Raw genomic sequence first — 17,234 nt, 5'->3', positions numbered from 1 at the left:
TCTAGGAGCGTCTCTGGGGACGTCTCTGGGGGCATCTCTAGGCGCATCTCTGGGCGCGTCTCTGGGCGCATCTCTGGGGCGTCTCTGGGGCGGGCACGCTCTGGGCGGGGCGCGGGGCCGGCACGGGGCAGGGCGAGGCGGAGCAGCCAGCGCGCCTTAGGACCCAGGAGGCCGCGGCGCCGGAGCTCTGCCCTCCCGGCCGGGGGAGGCTGTTTACCGGAGAGGAGCCGCTGCCCGCGCCCACGATGCGCTCCGGCCGCGCGGGGCAGCGGGGGAGGCGGGCGGCCCCGGCCGGGGGCCCCGCGCTGCTCCTGGGCGCCGCGCTCCTGGGCGCCGCGCTCCCGGCCGCCGCCTGGGGGGCCCCGGCAGGTGAGCGGCTTCCCGGGGAGTCGGGGGGCGGCCTGGGGGCCGGGCGGGGGTCCCGCCGGGTGCGCTCTCTCTGCTGCGCGGGGTGGGGGGGGGCTGGGGGGGCTGCAGCCGCAGTCCCGCCCGGTTGATGTCACGGGGCGGGGGGGGGGGCCGGGGCGCCCCGCGCGGGGCACCGAGGCTCCGGCTCCAAAGTCAGGGCGCCCTGCCCCCCCCCGCCCGGCTTCCCCCCAGGCTGCTTCTGGGACCAGGGCCGGCTGCTGCGGGGAGACCAGCGCTTCTCTGCGGACGGGCTGCCCTGCCTGGACTGGCGGGACCCGCCGAGCGGGGACCCCGGGCCCCTCGGCCCCGGTGAGTGGGGGGAAGGGCTGTGGGGGGCGGGGGCCGGGACACGCGCGTGGGAAGGGGCTGGGGGAGGGGCGGCGGGCAGGGCCGGCCCGGCCCCTCCCCCTCACGCCCGCCCCCCGCCCCCCAGGCTGCCGGAACCCCGACTCGGACCCGGCCGGGCCCTGGTGCTTCGTGCGCGGCCCGGCGGGGGCTCCCCAGAAGCGGCGCTGCCGGCCCGCCCCGTGCGCAGGTAGGCCCCGCCCCGGCCCCGCCCCGGCCCGCCCCCTGCGCCTCGCCATTGGCCGCCGCTGTCTCCGGGCCTCGGCGCCGGCGGCTCATTGGCCGCCGGGGCCACGCCCCATGAGCTCATCCTCTGCTCGCCCTGGTAAACAAGAGCCTCTGCGGGGAGAGCGGGGCCGGGAGGAGCCCGGGTGGGAGCTGGGGGGCCCCGAGACCCTCGGGGGCAGCCCCTCTGCAGGCGGGAAACTGAGGCGCAGGGGGAGCCCCTGGGCAAGGGGGCAGAGAGTCAGCGCTCTGTGACCCCACGCTCGGACACCTCCGGGCTAGTCCGCTTTACAGTTAGGGAAACTGAGGCTCGGAGAGCGGCGGAAACTTTCCCGAAGGGCTGAAGCGGGGGAGCCTGCTCCCTGAGCGCCCAGCGGGGAGCCGGGCACCAAGGGGGCGGCCACGAGTAAACTGGGGGACCGCCGGACCCACGGAGGGGGGCCAAGTTTGTGACCAGACAGGGCAGAGATGGGGGCCCTTCGGCAGCCCACCAGCAAAGAGTGTGGCTGAATGAGCTCATGGACGGGCCAGGCCCCGGGCTCCGGGCCCATCCCGCCCCGGGGTGACCTCGGAGATGGACTGGACCATGGGCTTAGAGCTGCCAGAGGGCCACGGCGCCCGGGGGCCGCCAACAGCTCAGGTCCTTGGGTTCAAGCCACTCATTTTACAGTTGAGGGAACCGAGGCCCAGGGAGGGTGCCCGGCCCTGAGCCTGGGCTCTGGCCCTGCTGGGCTGAGGCCGGGGCAGTAGCCTTTCTTAGGCACCTGCTATGGCTGGGCACAAAGAGAGGCCCCGGCCTGGTGCCTGGGAGCTGGTGATCCCAGAGGAGGCAAAATGACGGCTGGCAGTGGCCGACTACGGCTGGCATGTAAGCAGCCCCGGAAGATTCACTTTACAGGCATGGGTGGCGGGTGCTATTATTAGTCCCGTTTTAACGAATGAGGAAACTGAGGCCTGCCCAGGCCCATCTAGCTAGCAGGGTTCTAATGGAAAAAGCATGAGACGTGACTTCAGGGTCCCTGTCTGACACCAGGCATCCCATGCTGGGTAAGGCACGTCCTCTGCAAACGGCCTTCCAAAGGGCGTCCTTTTAGACTGGGGCAGCTCTGACCAGGATGCTGCCAAGGGGCATTCTTTTCTAAGTTTCATTTATTTAAGGCAAATGGGGTTAAGTGACTTGCCCAAGGCCACACAGCTAGGCAATTCTGAAGTGTCTGAGGCTGGATTTGAACTCCGGTCCTCCTGACTCCGGGGCCGGTGCTCTATCCACGGGGCCATCTAGCACATGTGTGTCTACCTGTGTGGATGTGCATGTGAGACTCAAGGTCTAGATGGAGAATACTCCTTTAGCCACATCCCTTCCATCCCAGATTTCACCCCTGGGGTCCGGTGACCTCCGTCTCCTTTAATCTTACCCTTCGCCCTTCACCTCTGCAGGAGGGGGCCCAAGGCAAGGCCATCCCTTGTGACATTGTCCTCATTTCTCCATCTCCAGGGACCCCTACTCAGGAAACGCTGCCCCTCCCCACCGCTGCAGGGACGTCTCAGGAACCTCAAGGGGCCGAGGGGGAAGCCTTCGAGGTGGCCGACTCTTTGCCCTCCAACAGTGAGTCGGCCGCCGTGCGGCCCGTGATCGGGGTCAACCAGAAAGTGAGGATGCTGTCAGAGAAGAAGGACCTCGGGATGATAGGTAGGCCCCATCCCTCTGCTGACCCTCCCAGGATCCCTCCCTCCCTTGTCCCTTTCTCATGGAGGCGCTCACGGATGCTGCCCTCTCCTTCCGCAGGGTACGTGCTGGGAATCACCATGACGGTAATCATTGTGGCCACAGGTGCTGGCATCGTCCTGGGCTACGTCTACAAGAGGTTAGTATCATATCAACCCCCCCATTTCCTTAGACAGCCATGTAGGGGGTAATGGGTGTGACAAAAGACACGTCAGAGGATTCAAGTTCTGGCCTTGGGCAGAACGCTCTGGGCCTCAGTTTCCTCCTCTGTAAAATGAGGGTATTGGATTAAAGTTGGGCTCGGTGCTTCTGGGGCGATGTCTTTCAGAGGGGCGCGTGTCCTTCTGGCTGCCAAAGTCTTGCTGAGGGCTCTGGGGGAGGTGGCCCCAAGCCAGAGCTCCCAGTGCTCTTGGGCACATGAGGGGACGCATGGAACTAGGGAGATCCAGCCTTTTTTAAAAAAAAATGTTATTGGGGCAGCTAGGTGGCACAGTGGATAGAGCACCGGCTCCGGAGTCAGGAGGACCTGAGTTCAAATACAGCTTCAGACATTTAATAATGACCTAGCTGTGTGGCCTTGGGCAAGTTACTTACCCCCCCCCCCCCCACTGCCTTGCAAAAAAAAAAAACTTAAGGCAATGGGGGGGTTAAGTGGCTTGCCCAAGGTCACAGTGTCTGAGGCCTAATTTGAACCCAGGTCCTCCTGACTTGAGGGCCGGTGCTCTATTCACTGTGCCACCTATCTGCCCCATTGATGCATGAATATCGAGGCAAAGGGGTATCCACTCTTGTTGACCTTGGGGTCACCTCTGCTCACCCAGGCCTTGACCACCGATGGGAGCTTATTTAGGTCTTGTTGAATGATTGAGTCCAGGACCCTCCTCCCCACCATGATAAAGATTCCCAGGCCGCTTGGGCAGGCAGCGGGGCCAGGCTCTGGGCCCAGGCTCCGGGCCCGGCCTGCCTCCACTTTGCTGCCCGCCTCCCCTTTGTCCAGACAAAGCTCCAAGAGCCAGACAACAGTTCAGAGTTCAGAGCCGAGCTCCTCTGGGACCACGTTAAGCCCTTTAAAGAGAGGGAAGCCGGGCCTCCCAGGCCACCAGGGCCCCGAGCTCGGTGTCTGCTCACGGGGTCTGAAGGGCTGGGGCCGTTGGGCAGGAGGGGAGGCTTCGGGGGAGGAGTTGAAGGCTTCCTGAGGAGCAGCGCAGGCCCGGAGTGGCCGAGCCAGCTAGGGAAGCTTCTCAGGCCGGCGGCATGGCCCTTGGCTTGGGATTCCTGCTCAGGGACTGGCATGTGAGAAGGCCCTGGGGCTTCCTTCCGCCCCAGTGGTCTGGGCAATGTTGCTTTCTGGGAGTGAAGGGTCCCTGGACGCTTGGGCCAAGGAAGTGAGGCCACTGGTTTGTTCCCCGAGTTGTCAGTCTGCCCGATGGTCCGTGTTCGTCTGGGGTGCTGGTCTTAGAGCTGCCGGGCCAGGAGGAGGAGGAGACTGAGGTCAGGGAGGGCCGCATATCAATGGCCCACAGAGGTTGGTCTCCCGACCCCCAAACGTGGCATTCCTCCAGCCTAGTATCGACTCGACGAGGCTTTTCTGTCCTCTCTCCGGCCCAGGAAGAGGAAGTGAAGGAGCTTGGCAGCCAAGGGTGGTGGTTGAGAGCGGCAGGCTGGCTCGCTTGGCATCTCTCCCTGCCCTGTTTGCTGCCTGGCTTCTGTTTCTGGCCCTTCAGCAGGGCGGGGATCGGGTTCCTGCGGCGGTGTGGGCAGGTGGGTGCCCCCACTGTGTCCGGCACCGGGCAGGGGGCCGTTGACTTGGGAGGGGCCAGTTGGAGGGGGTCGTGGCCTTCCCCCACTGCAGGCCCGCCGCCGGGCAGAACTCCAGGGTGGCTCTTGTTTGCTGATAAAAGGCAGGGAAAAGCGTAAGCCTCCAGCCCTCCACCCCCAAGGCCGGAGAAGCATGAATACAGTGTTTGTTTCTCCTGGGCCACCCCCAAGCCAGGAGATTAGAGTGGGGGACAGCCCTGCCAGCCTTTAGCTTTAGCCAGGGTCCTGTTGTTTCTCTCATCAGGAGCCGGGGCAAGGTGCTGCCTCAGTTTCTCCACTTGAAATGGAATCATGCTGGGAGGCTCAGAATGCAGGGACCTGGCCCTGAGAGGAGTCCCAGGACCTGGACTGGGACCTGGACCCAGTCCCTCCCCGCCCAGGCTAGCTCCCATGCTCTTGGGAGTGGGCAGTGCCCACCTCCCTTTAGGGGCCCCTTCCAGAGGACAGGCAGAGGGAAGAGATCAGGGACCAATGCTGCCTGTGGGAGCTCCTGATTATTCCTAGTCACCAGGCTGCAGGAATTAGGGCCAGCTGCCTCCAGGGAGGGAAGGATGCCACTAGGTGCTGATGGGACTTTGGTGCAAATCTTGCCTCTGACTTTTTTTTTCAGTTTTTTGCAAGGCAATGGAGCTAAGTGGCTTGCCCAAGGCCACACAGCTAGGTCAGTATTGAGTGTCTGAGGCCGGATTTGAACCCAGGTCCTCCTGACTCCAGGGTGCTCTGTCCCCTTCACCTAGCGGCCCCCTCGCCTCTGACTTCCCTGGTGGGTAATCCCAGCCCAGTCACTCCCCTTCTGTGGGCCTCAGATACTATGTGTGAAGAGCTCAGACTAGATGATTCCTGGGGCCCTTTTAAATCCTGTGCCTGAAAAACCCAGGCCTCGGCCCTCGGGGCCTGCATTTCCTGCTGTTCCTGGTGTTCCCTCCCCAAAGGCAGCCCCTAGTTCCTGTCATTGTGGCTAAGAGTCCTGGGTCTGAAAGGGAACTTGGAGGACCTCCAAGTCCAGCCTCTGTGTTTTACAGAAGGGGAAACTGAGGTCCAGAGAGTTGAAGAGACTTGCCCAAGTCACCCAGCTGGTAGTGGCCTGCACAGGTTGCAAGGCTAGGGCCTCCAAGCCCGCCTGCTCTTGGGAGGGGTGCCCATGACTCCGGAGTGCTCAGGAACTGTTTTAGTCACCAGCTCCACTGGGGGTTGTCAGAGTTCCTACGAGCCTTTATGAAGTACCACCTGTGTGGGCAGCTAGGCCGCCCGGAGTCAGGAGGACCTGAGTTCAAATTCACCTCAGACAAGAATTACTTTAGCTGTGTGAGCTTGGGCGTGTCACTTAACCCCATTGCCTTGCGAAAAGCCAAAGGCAGCTAGGCGGTGCAGTGGATAGAGCACTGGGCTTGGAGTCAGAAGGGTCAGAGTTTGAATCCAGCCCCAGACACTTGCTACTAGCTGTGTGGTCTCAGGCAAGTCACTACCCTGACTGCCTCTCATCTCTTATCGTCCTCATTCACATCAGGCCAATGGCCCAGGGGGCTCCAGAGGAGAAAGTGAGGCTGGGGACTTGGCAGAGCCTCCCCCTCACTGCAGTCCAGGGTTTGTCAAGGTATCACCTTCCTGACCTGGTCTTCTTCGAGAATGAAGGACACATCATCCGCGTGGGTAGCAGCTTTGAGCTACTTGCTGAGGGTGCGGAGAAAAAGCAAAAACAGGCCTTGCCCTCACGGGGCTCACCCTCTAACAAGGGAGCCGGCGTGTCAAATAGTTCAGACATGTGACGTTCATACAGGGATGAAGAAAATCAGGAAGGGAACCACTGGCATCTGGGAGATCCCGGAAAGGCCGGGGGAAGAGGAGTCCAAGCTCGGGTGGGGGCAGGATACAGCCCAGACAAAGGCAGGGAGATGGGAGATGGAAATGGCACTAGGGGAGCAAAAAGGACTAAAGCTGGAAAGGGAGGAGTCATTTTTTTTTTTTTGCAAGGCAAATAAAAAGGCTTGCCCAAGGCCAGCGGCTAGGTCATTAAGTGTCTGAGGCTGGATTTGAACTCAGGTCCTCCTGACTCAGGGCCGGTGCTCTAACATTTTAAATGCCAAGGGACTTTGATGTTAGAGGTTGGTGGGAGCTGGTGTCCAGTAAATGGCACAGTGGGTAGTCACTTAACCCCATTGCCTCACAAAAATCTTTTAAAAAAAAAAAAAGGAATGTCAATGAAATATTGGGAGGGAAGAAGCCATAATATTGACTCTAGGGTGGCTGAGAGCGAGGGGTTGAAGAGGGTGCAGGGTGGGTGACTGGGGCAAAGGCAGTAGCTGGGGAGAGGCTGACAAGGAGAAAGGTGGGATGATGGTGAGGACTGCTTGCTGGAGAAGTCAGAAGGGGCTAGCTAGGGTCAAGGGCCCATGGTGAGGGCTCTGCTTTGGTTAAGCAGAAGATCCCTCCTCATCTGAGCCCAGAGACCGTGGTGGAGACTCTGAATGACGTGAGGTGAGGCAAGACTTTTGTGGCTGAACTCTGGGCTGAATCTGCTCGTATGGTTGACTGATCAATGTGAAGTCTTTGAATCCAAGTGTATTTCAAAAAGCTGGTTTCTCAGGGCGGCTCGGCGGCGCAGTGGATAGAGCACCGGCCCTGGAGTCAGGAGGACCCGAGTCCAAATCCAGTCTCAAACACATTAAATGCCTAGCTGTGTGGTCCTGGGCAAGTCACTTTACCCCACTGCCTTAAAAAAAGAAATTCAAAAAGCTGGTTTTGCAAGCGCCGGATGGGGTGGAGCTGGGATTTCTCGTAGACTGGATGCTGCACTCAGGTGGACACGGCAGCCATGAAAGTTTAGATCGTGTGAGAGCAGGTCCAGGCCCAGAGGTCCTAGGGCTTGCCCCAGTCAGCCTATGCTTGGAGAGGTTCTGGGTTGTACGCTTCAGAATCTGGGAAGGCAGCCAGGACGCTGGGTGGCCTGGAGAGGGCTTATTGAGAACGGTCAGTCGAACGGGCGCTTTCCTGAGAAATAAAACGGTGGTTAGAACGGTAAGGTCTGGAGGCTGCCGTGTGGCACAGTGGAGCTTGAGTGGAGGAAAATTCCCAAGAATTTGGGCTCACGAAAGAGGAAGTGGTCACCAGGAGAGCTGGTGGGTTTTCCACGAGGCCTGGAATGGGGGTGCCACACCCACGTGGAATGTCATACTTCCTTTTGTCCTTTCCTTCTTCATTGTAAAGGATGACTTACTTCCCTTCCAGGCCGGGCCTATTCTCAACATTTCCTTAAGGTCACATTTGCTGTCTGTGAGAGTCTAGGAGACCCATGGGACGGACGGGAGAGACTGCGGGGCCTAGAGGTGACCCAGTGTACACTGACCACAAGGCCACCCCCCTTGTTCTGTGGGTCGAGTGGAGTGGATAGGATTGGTCCACCAAAGCCCAGTGCTGCCTCCAAGATGCTCAAAGGAGAGAAGGAATCTAGGCAGGATCGATGACTTGATGGTGCTTTTCCTTTTCCTTCTTTCCATCAGGGGGAAGGACTTCAAGGAGCAGCGTGAACAGAAAACCTACGAGCGGGAGATGCAGCGTATCACCTTGCCGCTGTCTGCCTTCACCAACCCTGCGTGTGAGATTGTGGATGAGAAAACCATTGTGATCCACACTCACCGGACTCCTGGGGAAGACGCCAAGGATGGCAACGCCCCCCTCATGGGCCAGGCTGGCACGCCTGGGGCCTGAGTTGTCGACCCGTGGGTCGGAGTCCGTGCTGACGCTCCCAGAGCAGGGAAAGGCCCTCATCTTCTGTTAGTGTTTTTGGGGTGAATTCCAGAGACAAAGGACTAGAGCGCAGGCCCTGCTTCTTGGGGAGGGTCATGCCTCAGGGCACCATCCACAGGGGTACTATCTGCAAGGGCTTCCCACAGAATTCAAACCAGGGACAGGGTGGTCTTTGTCCTCTGGACATGGACAGAGACCAGTCTCACCTCTCCCTTTTGTGCTCTAGAATCCCACATGGCCTTGGCTTCCTCCCTATTCCCACCTCTAGAGATGTGTATGGCACATATAGACTGTTACCCTTGTATTTCAGGGAAAATGGGAATGGCATCAGGGTCAGTTGGCAAGCTGGGCTAGAAATGGGGGGGGCCTCAGGACTCCCTGCAGCTCCAGGGTCAACCCTCTTCCGGGTCCAAATGAAAAGGAAAAGAAAATTGATCGGACGTTCCGTGTAGACTGAGTGTTGGGCACAGGTGCCTTAAGGGTCAACCCAGGGAGTCGGGGTCAGAAGCTCCGGACGGAGAGATGACGGCAGGAAATGTTTTAGGATTCACATTGTCCAAGGAACCAGAAATGGCGGCAGCAAATAATTCCATTGCTGGATCCCCTAAGAGTTCCCCAGGAGGTTGGTGCACAAGCTTGAGGGCCAGAGGAAAGGGAAATGCAGAGGGGAGGGGGGCTTTGGGCCTTGCCACGCTGTGCCCCGGCCCCTGGATGTCCACGGCCACAAGACTCCTATGAGGTCAGAGCCTCCAATCCCTCTTCCCACTTCAGTGCTCCTTAAAGGCCTTAGGAGGAAGGGAGGGACTTGACCAACCCTGCCCCTGCTCCTCACCCACTCCTCACCCTCTCCTCCCGAAACCCAAACAGCTCTAGGTTGTGTGTGTTTGTGTGTGAAGGCGCCAACTCTGCAGCGGGGGTGGCTCGGGAGGATCGGCGTGGCCTTGCTAGGTCTGGCTCACTTGCTGCACACGAGGGACACCGCCGACACCGCCGTGTTAGTGGATCTGACTTTTTTTAACCATTTCTGTTTTATATACCTCATTCTAACACCTGCACCCAAGGCAGGAAGCCACTCTGGATTCAACTTGGTAAAAACACATTAAACAGGACAAAGCTCACTCTCAGTGTGGACCACCAGTCTTTGGAGGCGGGGTGCGCCCCACTCTGGTGAGCTCATCCTTGGGAGGTCGGGGCCCAGGGCTAGAGTGCGCCCCGATCGCTGCTTCCGAAGGGGAGGCCTGTTTACCCACACTGGGGCGTTGCCACAGGGGAGTGGTCTCAACAGTGTGGGGAGGCGGCTCTGCTCATGGCCATATCAGTCACCCTCTTTGGGTCCTTCCTGCTTCACCTCAAGATCACCGGGAACCTGGGGGGAAGGAAGGGGAGAGGCAGCAGCTGGACCAGGTGGAGCTTCCCAGGACGGAGGGTCTGGGGGTCTCCAACCTTGGCAGCTCTCTCATCTGAGTCCCCGAGGGACTGGAGGACATTCTCCCCAAGGAAGTTCTCTTTCCCCTGAGGTCTGGAGTCGTGGGCAATGACCCACCTGGACAGCCAGGAAGGAACGTTCTAACACACGGGCCCTGAGTTCCAAGCCGAGTCAGGCTTCCTGTGTGGAAGAAAGGGGCAGGGGCTCTTGCCAGACAAAGAGCCCGGGGGGTGGTGAGGCTGGTGGCCTTCACTTTGTGATGTGGGGTAGGAAGGAGGAATGAGGCATCTGGGGTGCATCTCCTGGGGGCCCGGCCGGGGCCCATGGAACAGCAAATATCGTCTGTTTGATCTTCATAAGAGCTCTGACAACAAATAAAACAGTAACTATTTTCTATGTGACTCAGGTTCCAAAGAAGGCCGAGCCCATCCAAGACCAAGACGGGGAGCGGCTTCCTAGAAATGGAGCAAAGGCCTCCTGCAGGGGGGCTGGAGGAGACCCACAAGCGGATCATTCCATTACTGAGTGTCAAAATGGGGAGGGGTCTCAGAACAGGGGATGGTCCTAGCTAGTCTTTGTAAACTCCTCACTTTACAGAGCAAGGAAAGCCTAGTCCGAGGCCAACCTGGTGGGTAGCCAGGGGCAGGCGGCTCTGTGGTCCCCAGGGCCATGTCCAAGCCTGCTCCTTGCCCCCTAACTGTCCAACCAAAGCATTTTTTTTAGTTTTTTGCAAGGCAACGGGGTTAAGTGACTTGCCCAAGGCCACACAGCTAGGTCATTATTGAGTGTCTGAGGCTGGATTTGAACCCAGGTACTCCTGACTACAGGGCTGGTGCTCTACCCACTGAGCCACCTAGCTGCCCCTCAACCAAAGCATTTTCCAACAAGGCAAGTGCACCCACAATGTGTTTTTGATCCACAGCCCAAATCATTTTAATATTGGTTCCATCAGCTACATTTATTGCTTCATTGATTGCCTGGCTGGGTGCCCCTCTTTCCACATTTGCTGCTTGTTGCCCTCTCAGTTCTGAGCTCCCCGGGGGGCCCACCCCTGCCCGCCATCAAGGAGTCCCTAGAGGTCTATGGTCAATCTACCCAGCTCACTAGGGGGAAAAAAAAAGTAAACTGGAGTCCCGAGATGACACCATTTCCCCAATTCATCATCAGACCAATAATCACTATTTCACATATCTGTCAACAGACCCAACAACCCAGGAATATTAACAGCATCCCTTTCCCCCCCTCACAACTCAGTGACCCCAGTGCTGGTTCCCCGTCACGTATGGTGGCGGCCGGGGCCACGTTGGAGGAGGCTGGTCCGGCTGTCCAGCTGCATTCCTTAGAGGGAGCCGGCCAGGGAAAGAGCCTGGGAGTCTGAGAGGGTGGGAAGGCTCCTTCTCTGAGATCCCCTCCTCTAGTTCCCTCGGCGCCCACCCATCATGCCCAGTAACAGCAATGTCCACCCTGGTATCGCCTTGGGTTTTCCCATTCTTAAGGCCATATCTGCCAGTAGTTGGCATCAACCTTGCTACCACTATAAAGGACTTTCTAAGTTTCCTACTGCAGACCTGACTTGAAGAAAGGGGCAGCAAACATGAGAGGTTTCCAGGGGGAGGCCTGACCTCTCCAAAGCCTGAGACCCCCCTCAACCCCTGGTCGGTCGATCAAGGCTTAGAGACTCTCGGACCCTGCCAGAAGACTTATGCCCATGGGGCCATAAAGTAACAGAGATGAGTCCTTCTTACAATCAGGGAAAATTCCCTGGAGGGGAGGGGCAGACAAGGCAGCGCCACAGGGAGCCACACTTTGCTCCCACAATCTGCCACCTTCCACGAGGAGGCCCCAGGGATCTCTCCCCTGGCTGGGGTTGGGAACCCCTCGAGGAGGCGGCGGCTTCTTGGTTCCGGGAGCACGGTCCCAGCCAGTCCCAAAGTCCCAGCTTCTCCCCAGCCAGGGGCAGGGGCAGCTCTTCACAGCTTGCGGTCGAGGATCGAGTGTGGAGATGGGGCAGGGGCACCCTGTGTGCCCCAGAGATGTATCTCCTGAGCAGTAGTGTTGGGCACATTTTCCTCCTGAGGAGGTAGCAGAAAAAGGCTTCTCCCCCCTCCAAGGGAGCCACAGATCCACAGGAGGCTCAGCCTGGCCAAAGTGGGAGGGGTCCCTGCTCCAGAAAGGGGCAGCTGCACCTGGGAATGCCCTGCAGGCGTCTGGGACCTTAGGAAAGGGAGTCTCGGCTCAGCCCGTACTGCATGCTCACATCATGGTCTAGCTCCTCCAGTTCTGAGGGCAGGGGGATCCCCAGCTCTCCCAGGTAGAGGGAAAGTGCTTCAAAGGAATCTTCCAGTTTTGAGAATGGGGGTCTGTTAAAGAAAAGAAAAGCACCTCAGGGCCAGGGATCCTCCACGATCGCCAGCGTGGGACCACCTGGTGCTGCCCCGGCTCTTCCCATCTGCTGGGAAGGGTGGGAGCTCCCTCAAACGCACCAGACAAGTTTCTCAAAACAAATCCATGAGACTGCTCTCCTTTCACAGGGGAGAAAACAGGCTTGGCCAAGGTTATGAGCCTGGATTCAGGCCTTCCGACCGCAGGGAGCGCACCAGCCGGTGAGCACGTGGGAGGAAAGCGAAGGGCTGCGGCTGGTGGTCCCTCCCCATCTCTACCACCACCGCCACCACTGCCACCACTATCACCACCACCACTCACCTGCTTTCAGGCTCCAGTTTGCAGCAGATGGCGGCTAGGGGAAAGAAAGCTGGGGGACAGTCCGTGGGTACAAACTTCTCCCAAAAAAGCTTCACGTTGAGGCCAAAGTCCAGTGTGCGAGGGAGACAGTCAGGGTCAGCATACACCTGCCCGATGATCTGGAGGGGAGAGCCAGGGCTGGTTACCAGCAGCAGGAGAAGGGGCAAGCTCTTGAAAGTCGCTGGTCTCCCCCTCACAGCCCTACACTACTCCAGGAGGGACAGATACCTTGGCCCCCAACTCCCCTTTGAGGCTTCACTCTCTGCCAGGATAGGTGCCATGCAAGATGCTGGATAAACGGACAAGCCCTGCCCTCCAGGAGCCCAGGAGGCTCCGAGTTATTCCCTGAGGCAGAGGTGAGGAGTGAGAGAGCTTGGGGAGCCACAGCTTGGAGCCCTCCAGAAGGAGCAGCCAGTAAGGAGAGCCTGGAAGGTTGGGGAGTCTGAACTGGATCCCGGGAGGCAATGGGGAGCCAGGGAGGGTTTCTGAGGGCAGAGATGGCAAGTGGAAGGGGCAATGGAGGGGGGTCCACAGGCTAAGAACTGAAATGAGCCTGAGAGGTCACCGAAGCCAATGCCCTGGTTTTATAGATCCCAGCCTTGGCGTGGGAGGCACCCAGAGGCCGTTGGGCCTCCCTGCTCAATTTACAGGTGAGATGGTGATCAAGGTGACCCAGATACTAAGAGGCAGAAAAGGCCTGGAAGCCAGGCCCTTTGACTTCAGATCCAGGCTTCTTCCATGTATCACACCAACTCTCAGAAGAGTAGAGAGACCAATTGGGAAGCTACTACCCTAGTGCTACCCAAGAGAAAAGAAGGGACATGACAGATAATGGGGGGCAAGGACCACCAAGCTGAGGAGATGGAAAGAAAGGGAAGAGTCAAGGATGGCTAACCAAAAGGAGGCTGGGCCGGACAGAAACAGGGACATTTGGAGGCAGCCAATCGACTCTTGGGGAAATCATAATGAGTTCCATTTTAGAAATGTTCAGTCAAGATGATTCCTGATAACATGGGACTGGAGATTTGGGAATCACCTGGATCCTTGGAAGTTAACAAGATCCCCAAGAAAGCTAAGTCCTGGTGAATGTTCAAGGTGACTCCAGAGGAGCCTGAGCAGGATTAGTCAGACTGCAAGCAGGAGGCTGCCCCAAGGCTACCTGAGGCTCTGGAGGGTGACTGGGAACGGGTCATGGGCCTGGGGGGTTTGGAGAGCATGGCCAACCTCGGAGACGATTCAGCTGAGTGGTGGGTTTCTGAAGTTTAATTTCCAGGAACTGAGGAATGAATGGGATGTAAGGAAAGGTGAGGCAATGAAAGCAATAGTTCAGTTACGAGATGGAAGGGAGACAGTGGATCATAGCCTGAATGAGATATAAAGCCAAGGCTGAGAAGGGCTTTTTTTCTTTTTTCTTAAAGGATGTAAAGGCCTGGGCATACTTGGAGAGACTCAAGCAGAGGAACAGAAGAGGAATGGATGGAGGTGCTCAACTCCCAGGGAAGGCTTAGCTCTCCTCAAGGAGGAGAGAATGGAGGGAGGCTGGGAGAGGTTTGGAGGGGTAAAGGGGGGGGGGAGGAGCACGTCTGGCATAGCCACATTGGAGAATCAAGGGCTGCTCTGGGGTGCTGAGGGCCCACCATCTGGGGTGAGCCTGGCGGCATGTTGGTGGACTCCAACATTCAGCAACATGTGAGCAGGAATTGAGAAGATGGCTGGGGGAAGCTTGGCCAGGTGTGACTTTGCATTGGCACAAGAAGGCCTTGGATTCTTGAGCAGCCTCAAGTGCTGTGGGGTCAAAAAAGAGGTGACAGAACCAGGTCTCCCTGATTCCAAGGTCAGCAGCCTGGGGGCTTCTGGGACATCCTCACTGCCTAGCGCAATAAGCATCTGCTGAATTAAATGGATGGGCTGCAATCTGCACTAGCAAAGAGAATGGCCACTTCAAGGACAGTGCAATATTGGCCTCTGCTTTGAGAATGTAAATCTTGTCTGCTCCCTAGGCTCTAACCTTCTGGAGGGCAGGGGGTCCATCTTACTCGGCTGCCCCCAGGAAGGTGACCATGCCAGTATGCCTCTCCCAGCACTGTGCTAGGCTGGGGGCCGAGGACGAACTCACCTCACAGAGAACGATTCCAAAGGAGAAGACATCCACAGTCTCATCATAGCTCTTTCCTAGGGAACATGAAAGAGGAGGGATGAGTGCTACTTTCCTCACTTCTGCAGCTGGGGCTGGGCCAACTTTCCAAGTCAGGTCTTCTTAAAAGGGATGGAAATGACTGTGTCTACAATCTTGCCTCTGGGGGGCAGCCCACATCTCTTCACCTCAAGAGAAGACTCAAGGCACCAGACTGGTGATTTAGGACAAGAGTGTAAACAAAAACTCCCCTGGCCTAGGCCCAGCCAGGGAGAAGCTCGAGGGCTTGGGCCTGAGCTGTAAGTGGAAAGAAGTCTTGCAGGATAATGGGCATGAGAATGGTGCCCTCACTCCTCTCCAAGGGGTGGTGAACACTTAGAAGTCTTCTGAGATAGAACTTGCCTCCTTGGGGCAGACAAAGACAGGTAGGCAGGGGCAATGTGTATTAATAAACTAACAGGGAAGAACCAAGGGCTTAAGGGTGGTAGCGGCTCGCCTGCCCATCTGGCTGCTAGAAGTGGATCCATGGATCCATATTCTGGTTCTTAAGGAAGTAGGGGAAGGAATACCAAGACTGTTGTGAGGATGCTGTGGGTACAGAGCCCACAGGGGCATATGCTTTGGTGGCCAGGCAAGGAAGCCTCAGTCTGCGCATGGCCCCTTGGGGTAGATGGTGCTCACCCAGTAGCATGTCTCACCATTGAGCATCTCGGGGGCCATCCAGTAGGGGTTCCCCACCACGGTATAGCGTTTTTTTGCGGTCACTCTTGCGCAGTGTGCGCTTCTTGGTGGAAGCTTTCTCTGATGAGGGCTTCTTCCTCTCCTCCACAATAAGCCTTGAGAGGCCAAAATCTGCCACCACAACAGTCTTGTCCTGCCAGAGAAACAAGAACAGTTCATACCTTGAAAGCACCGATGGCATTTCCAAAGCCTTCTCCTGGAGGTGGGTAGTGCCAGTATTATACCTCCATTCTACAGAGGAAGAAGTGGAGGCGACAGGCCGAGATCACCCAATTCCAAGGGCTAGAGCTGGGATCTATACCTCTGTTTCTTCCCACCCTGAGTCCCTGGCTGCCAGGGAACTCTCCAAAACGACATGGGGGCTTTCTACAGGTAGCTATGGGCCACCTCTGATGGGGGTTGGTGAAGGAGGCCCAGGAGTCGAAACGAACATTAGGCCAAGTCTGGGGAAAGGATGGCAGTTCTGGAAAGGAGTGTGAATTAGCTCGGGATGAAGGAGAATACAGGGAGATGGGTAGCTGTTTTAGGACAGCAGAGAAGGAAGCCCAGCAGGTCTGGAAGACAGAGCTAGGGCTTGGCCTCTAGCTGAGAAGGGAAAGGGGCACGTTCCCTGTGGAGTGGCTGCATGCCCTCATCCTCCAGGCAGGGTAGCTCAGTCCTGGGCACTCACCAGCTTGATGAGACAGTTGTGGGAGTTCAGGTCTCGGTGAATGATGCACATGGAGTGGAGATAGGCCTAAATGGGAAGGAGCAGAGAGGAAGGTCAGGGGAGGCTAAGCCCTTCTGGTCATGGCAACTCTCCAAGGCACACTGGCTTGGTTTTCTGAGTCTGAAACCCAATCCTGCTCTTGCACAGCTACTGGACCGTGGGGGGGGGGGGGGGGTGTCGGCCTTCCATGCTCTTCTGCTCTACTGACTGCCTCTTGGTTCCTCTGGGGGTGGGGGTGCCCCACCACCTGCTTTTTTCACTCCCGTTCTGAGAGGTGTGTGGCCAGACTTCACAAACACATATAACATAAAAAAGGGTATTTTTTTTTTTTGCAAGGCAATGGGGTTAGGTGACTTGATCAAGGCCACACAGCTAGGTAATTATTAAGTGTCTGATGCCACATTTGAACTCAGGTCCTTCTGACTCCAGGGTTGGTGCTCTATCCACTGGGTCACCTAACTGCCTCAAAAATGGGTGTTCTATGGGAAATGAAATCTCCTTCCTTCAATCCACCTACTTCAAAAAAAGAACATCATAAATGCTATGTTACTTTCCAAGCTGTCCTGATTGTCAGACTTCCTTCTGTTTTCTTTTGTGAATGTAAAATAAAATGGTTCAATGGTCTTTTTTGGGGGGCTTCATTATTAATAACTGCCCTCTCCCCACCTTATTTCTAGTATCTAAAACAAGGATGATGATCTTGGGGGGCTCCTGGAGCAATTTCAAAGAGTATATGAATTTGCTTTATAAAAAATATTTTGATGATTACATTTCAGCATCATGAGTTTCTTTATTGGATACACTTAGACCTTTCTTCTGAAAAGGGGTTCACAGTCTTCATCAGATAGCCCAAGAGGCCCAAAGTGTAGACTACAGACATCTGATCTGGAAGCCAGAATCTCCTCCTCCTCCCCTCTGGGCTCCTTTCCCACATACAAACATGCATAGATGTCCTCATCTCATCTCTTGTCCCCTCTCACGCAGACCACTGTAATAAATTCCCCACTTGTCTCGCTGCCCCCAGCATGCTCCAATTCATCCTTTACAGAGCTTCAAAATATAATCTTCCTAAAAGCACCGATCTGATCATGCCAATGCTTTCAGAATAAAATGCCCCTCCAGCCCCCTTTTGGCCCATCAACCAAGGGCCAGCTTTGCCAGACCTACCTTCCTTCCCTCTGTCCCAGGCTTGTTTCTGCCCCCTCTCCAGGACTAG

General features: G+C 57.2%; 2 protein-coding genes across 2 annotated transcripts in view; one reads left to right on the top strand and one right to left on the bottom strand.

Moving 5' to 3' along the window:
- Positions 1 to 245: 245 nt before the first annotated feature.
- PIK3IP1 (phosphoinositide-3-kinase interacting protein 1) lies at positions 246 to 16,762 on the top strand. The gene is made up of 6 exons (XM_074202263.1): positions 246 to 369; positions 562 to 717; positions 842 to 943; positions 2,474 to 2,668; positions 2,765 to 2,843; positions 8,020 to 16,762. The coding sequence occupies exons 1-6, from the start codon at positions 246 to 248 to the stop codon at positions 8,225 to 8,227; spliced, it is 864 nt and encodes a 287-aa protein (XP_074058364.1). The 3' UTR covers positions 8,228 to 16,762.
- Positions 8,894 to 17,234, bottom strand: part of LIMK2 (LIM domain kinase 2) — a 57,367-nt gene continuing 49,026 nt past the window's right edge. The window contains 6 exon segments of the mRNA XM_074206398.1: positions 8,894 to 12,052; positions 12,396 to 12,553; positions 14,551 to 14,606; positions 15,267 to 15,324; positions 15,326 to 15,442; positions 15,980 to 16,045. Coding sequence (XP_074062499.1) covers positions 11,908 to 12,052; positions 12,396 to 12,553; positions 14,551 to 14,606; positions 15,267 to 15,324; positions 15,326 to 15,442; positions 15,980 to 16,045 — 600 coding nt within the window. The 3' untranslated portion in view covers positions 8,894 to 11,907.

Source organism: Macrotis lagotis, chromosome X (genome assembly GCF_037893015.1).
Source record: "Macrotis lagotis isolate mMagLag1 chromosome X, bilby.v1.9.chrom.fasta, whole genome shotgun sequence".
NCBI classification, from domain to species: Eukaryota; Metazoa; Chordata; class Mammalia; order Peramelemorphia; family Peramelidae; genus Macrotis; species Macrotis lagotis.
The sequence above is the reverse complement of the archived record's forward strand: the minus strand, read 5'-3'. Positions and strand labels throughout refer to the sequence as shown.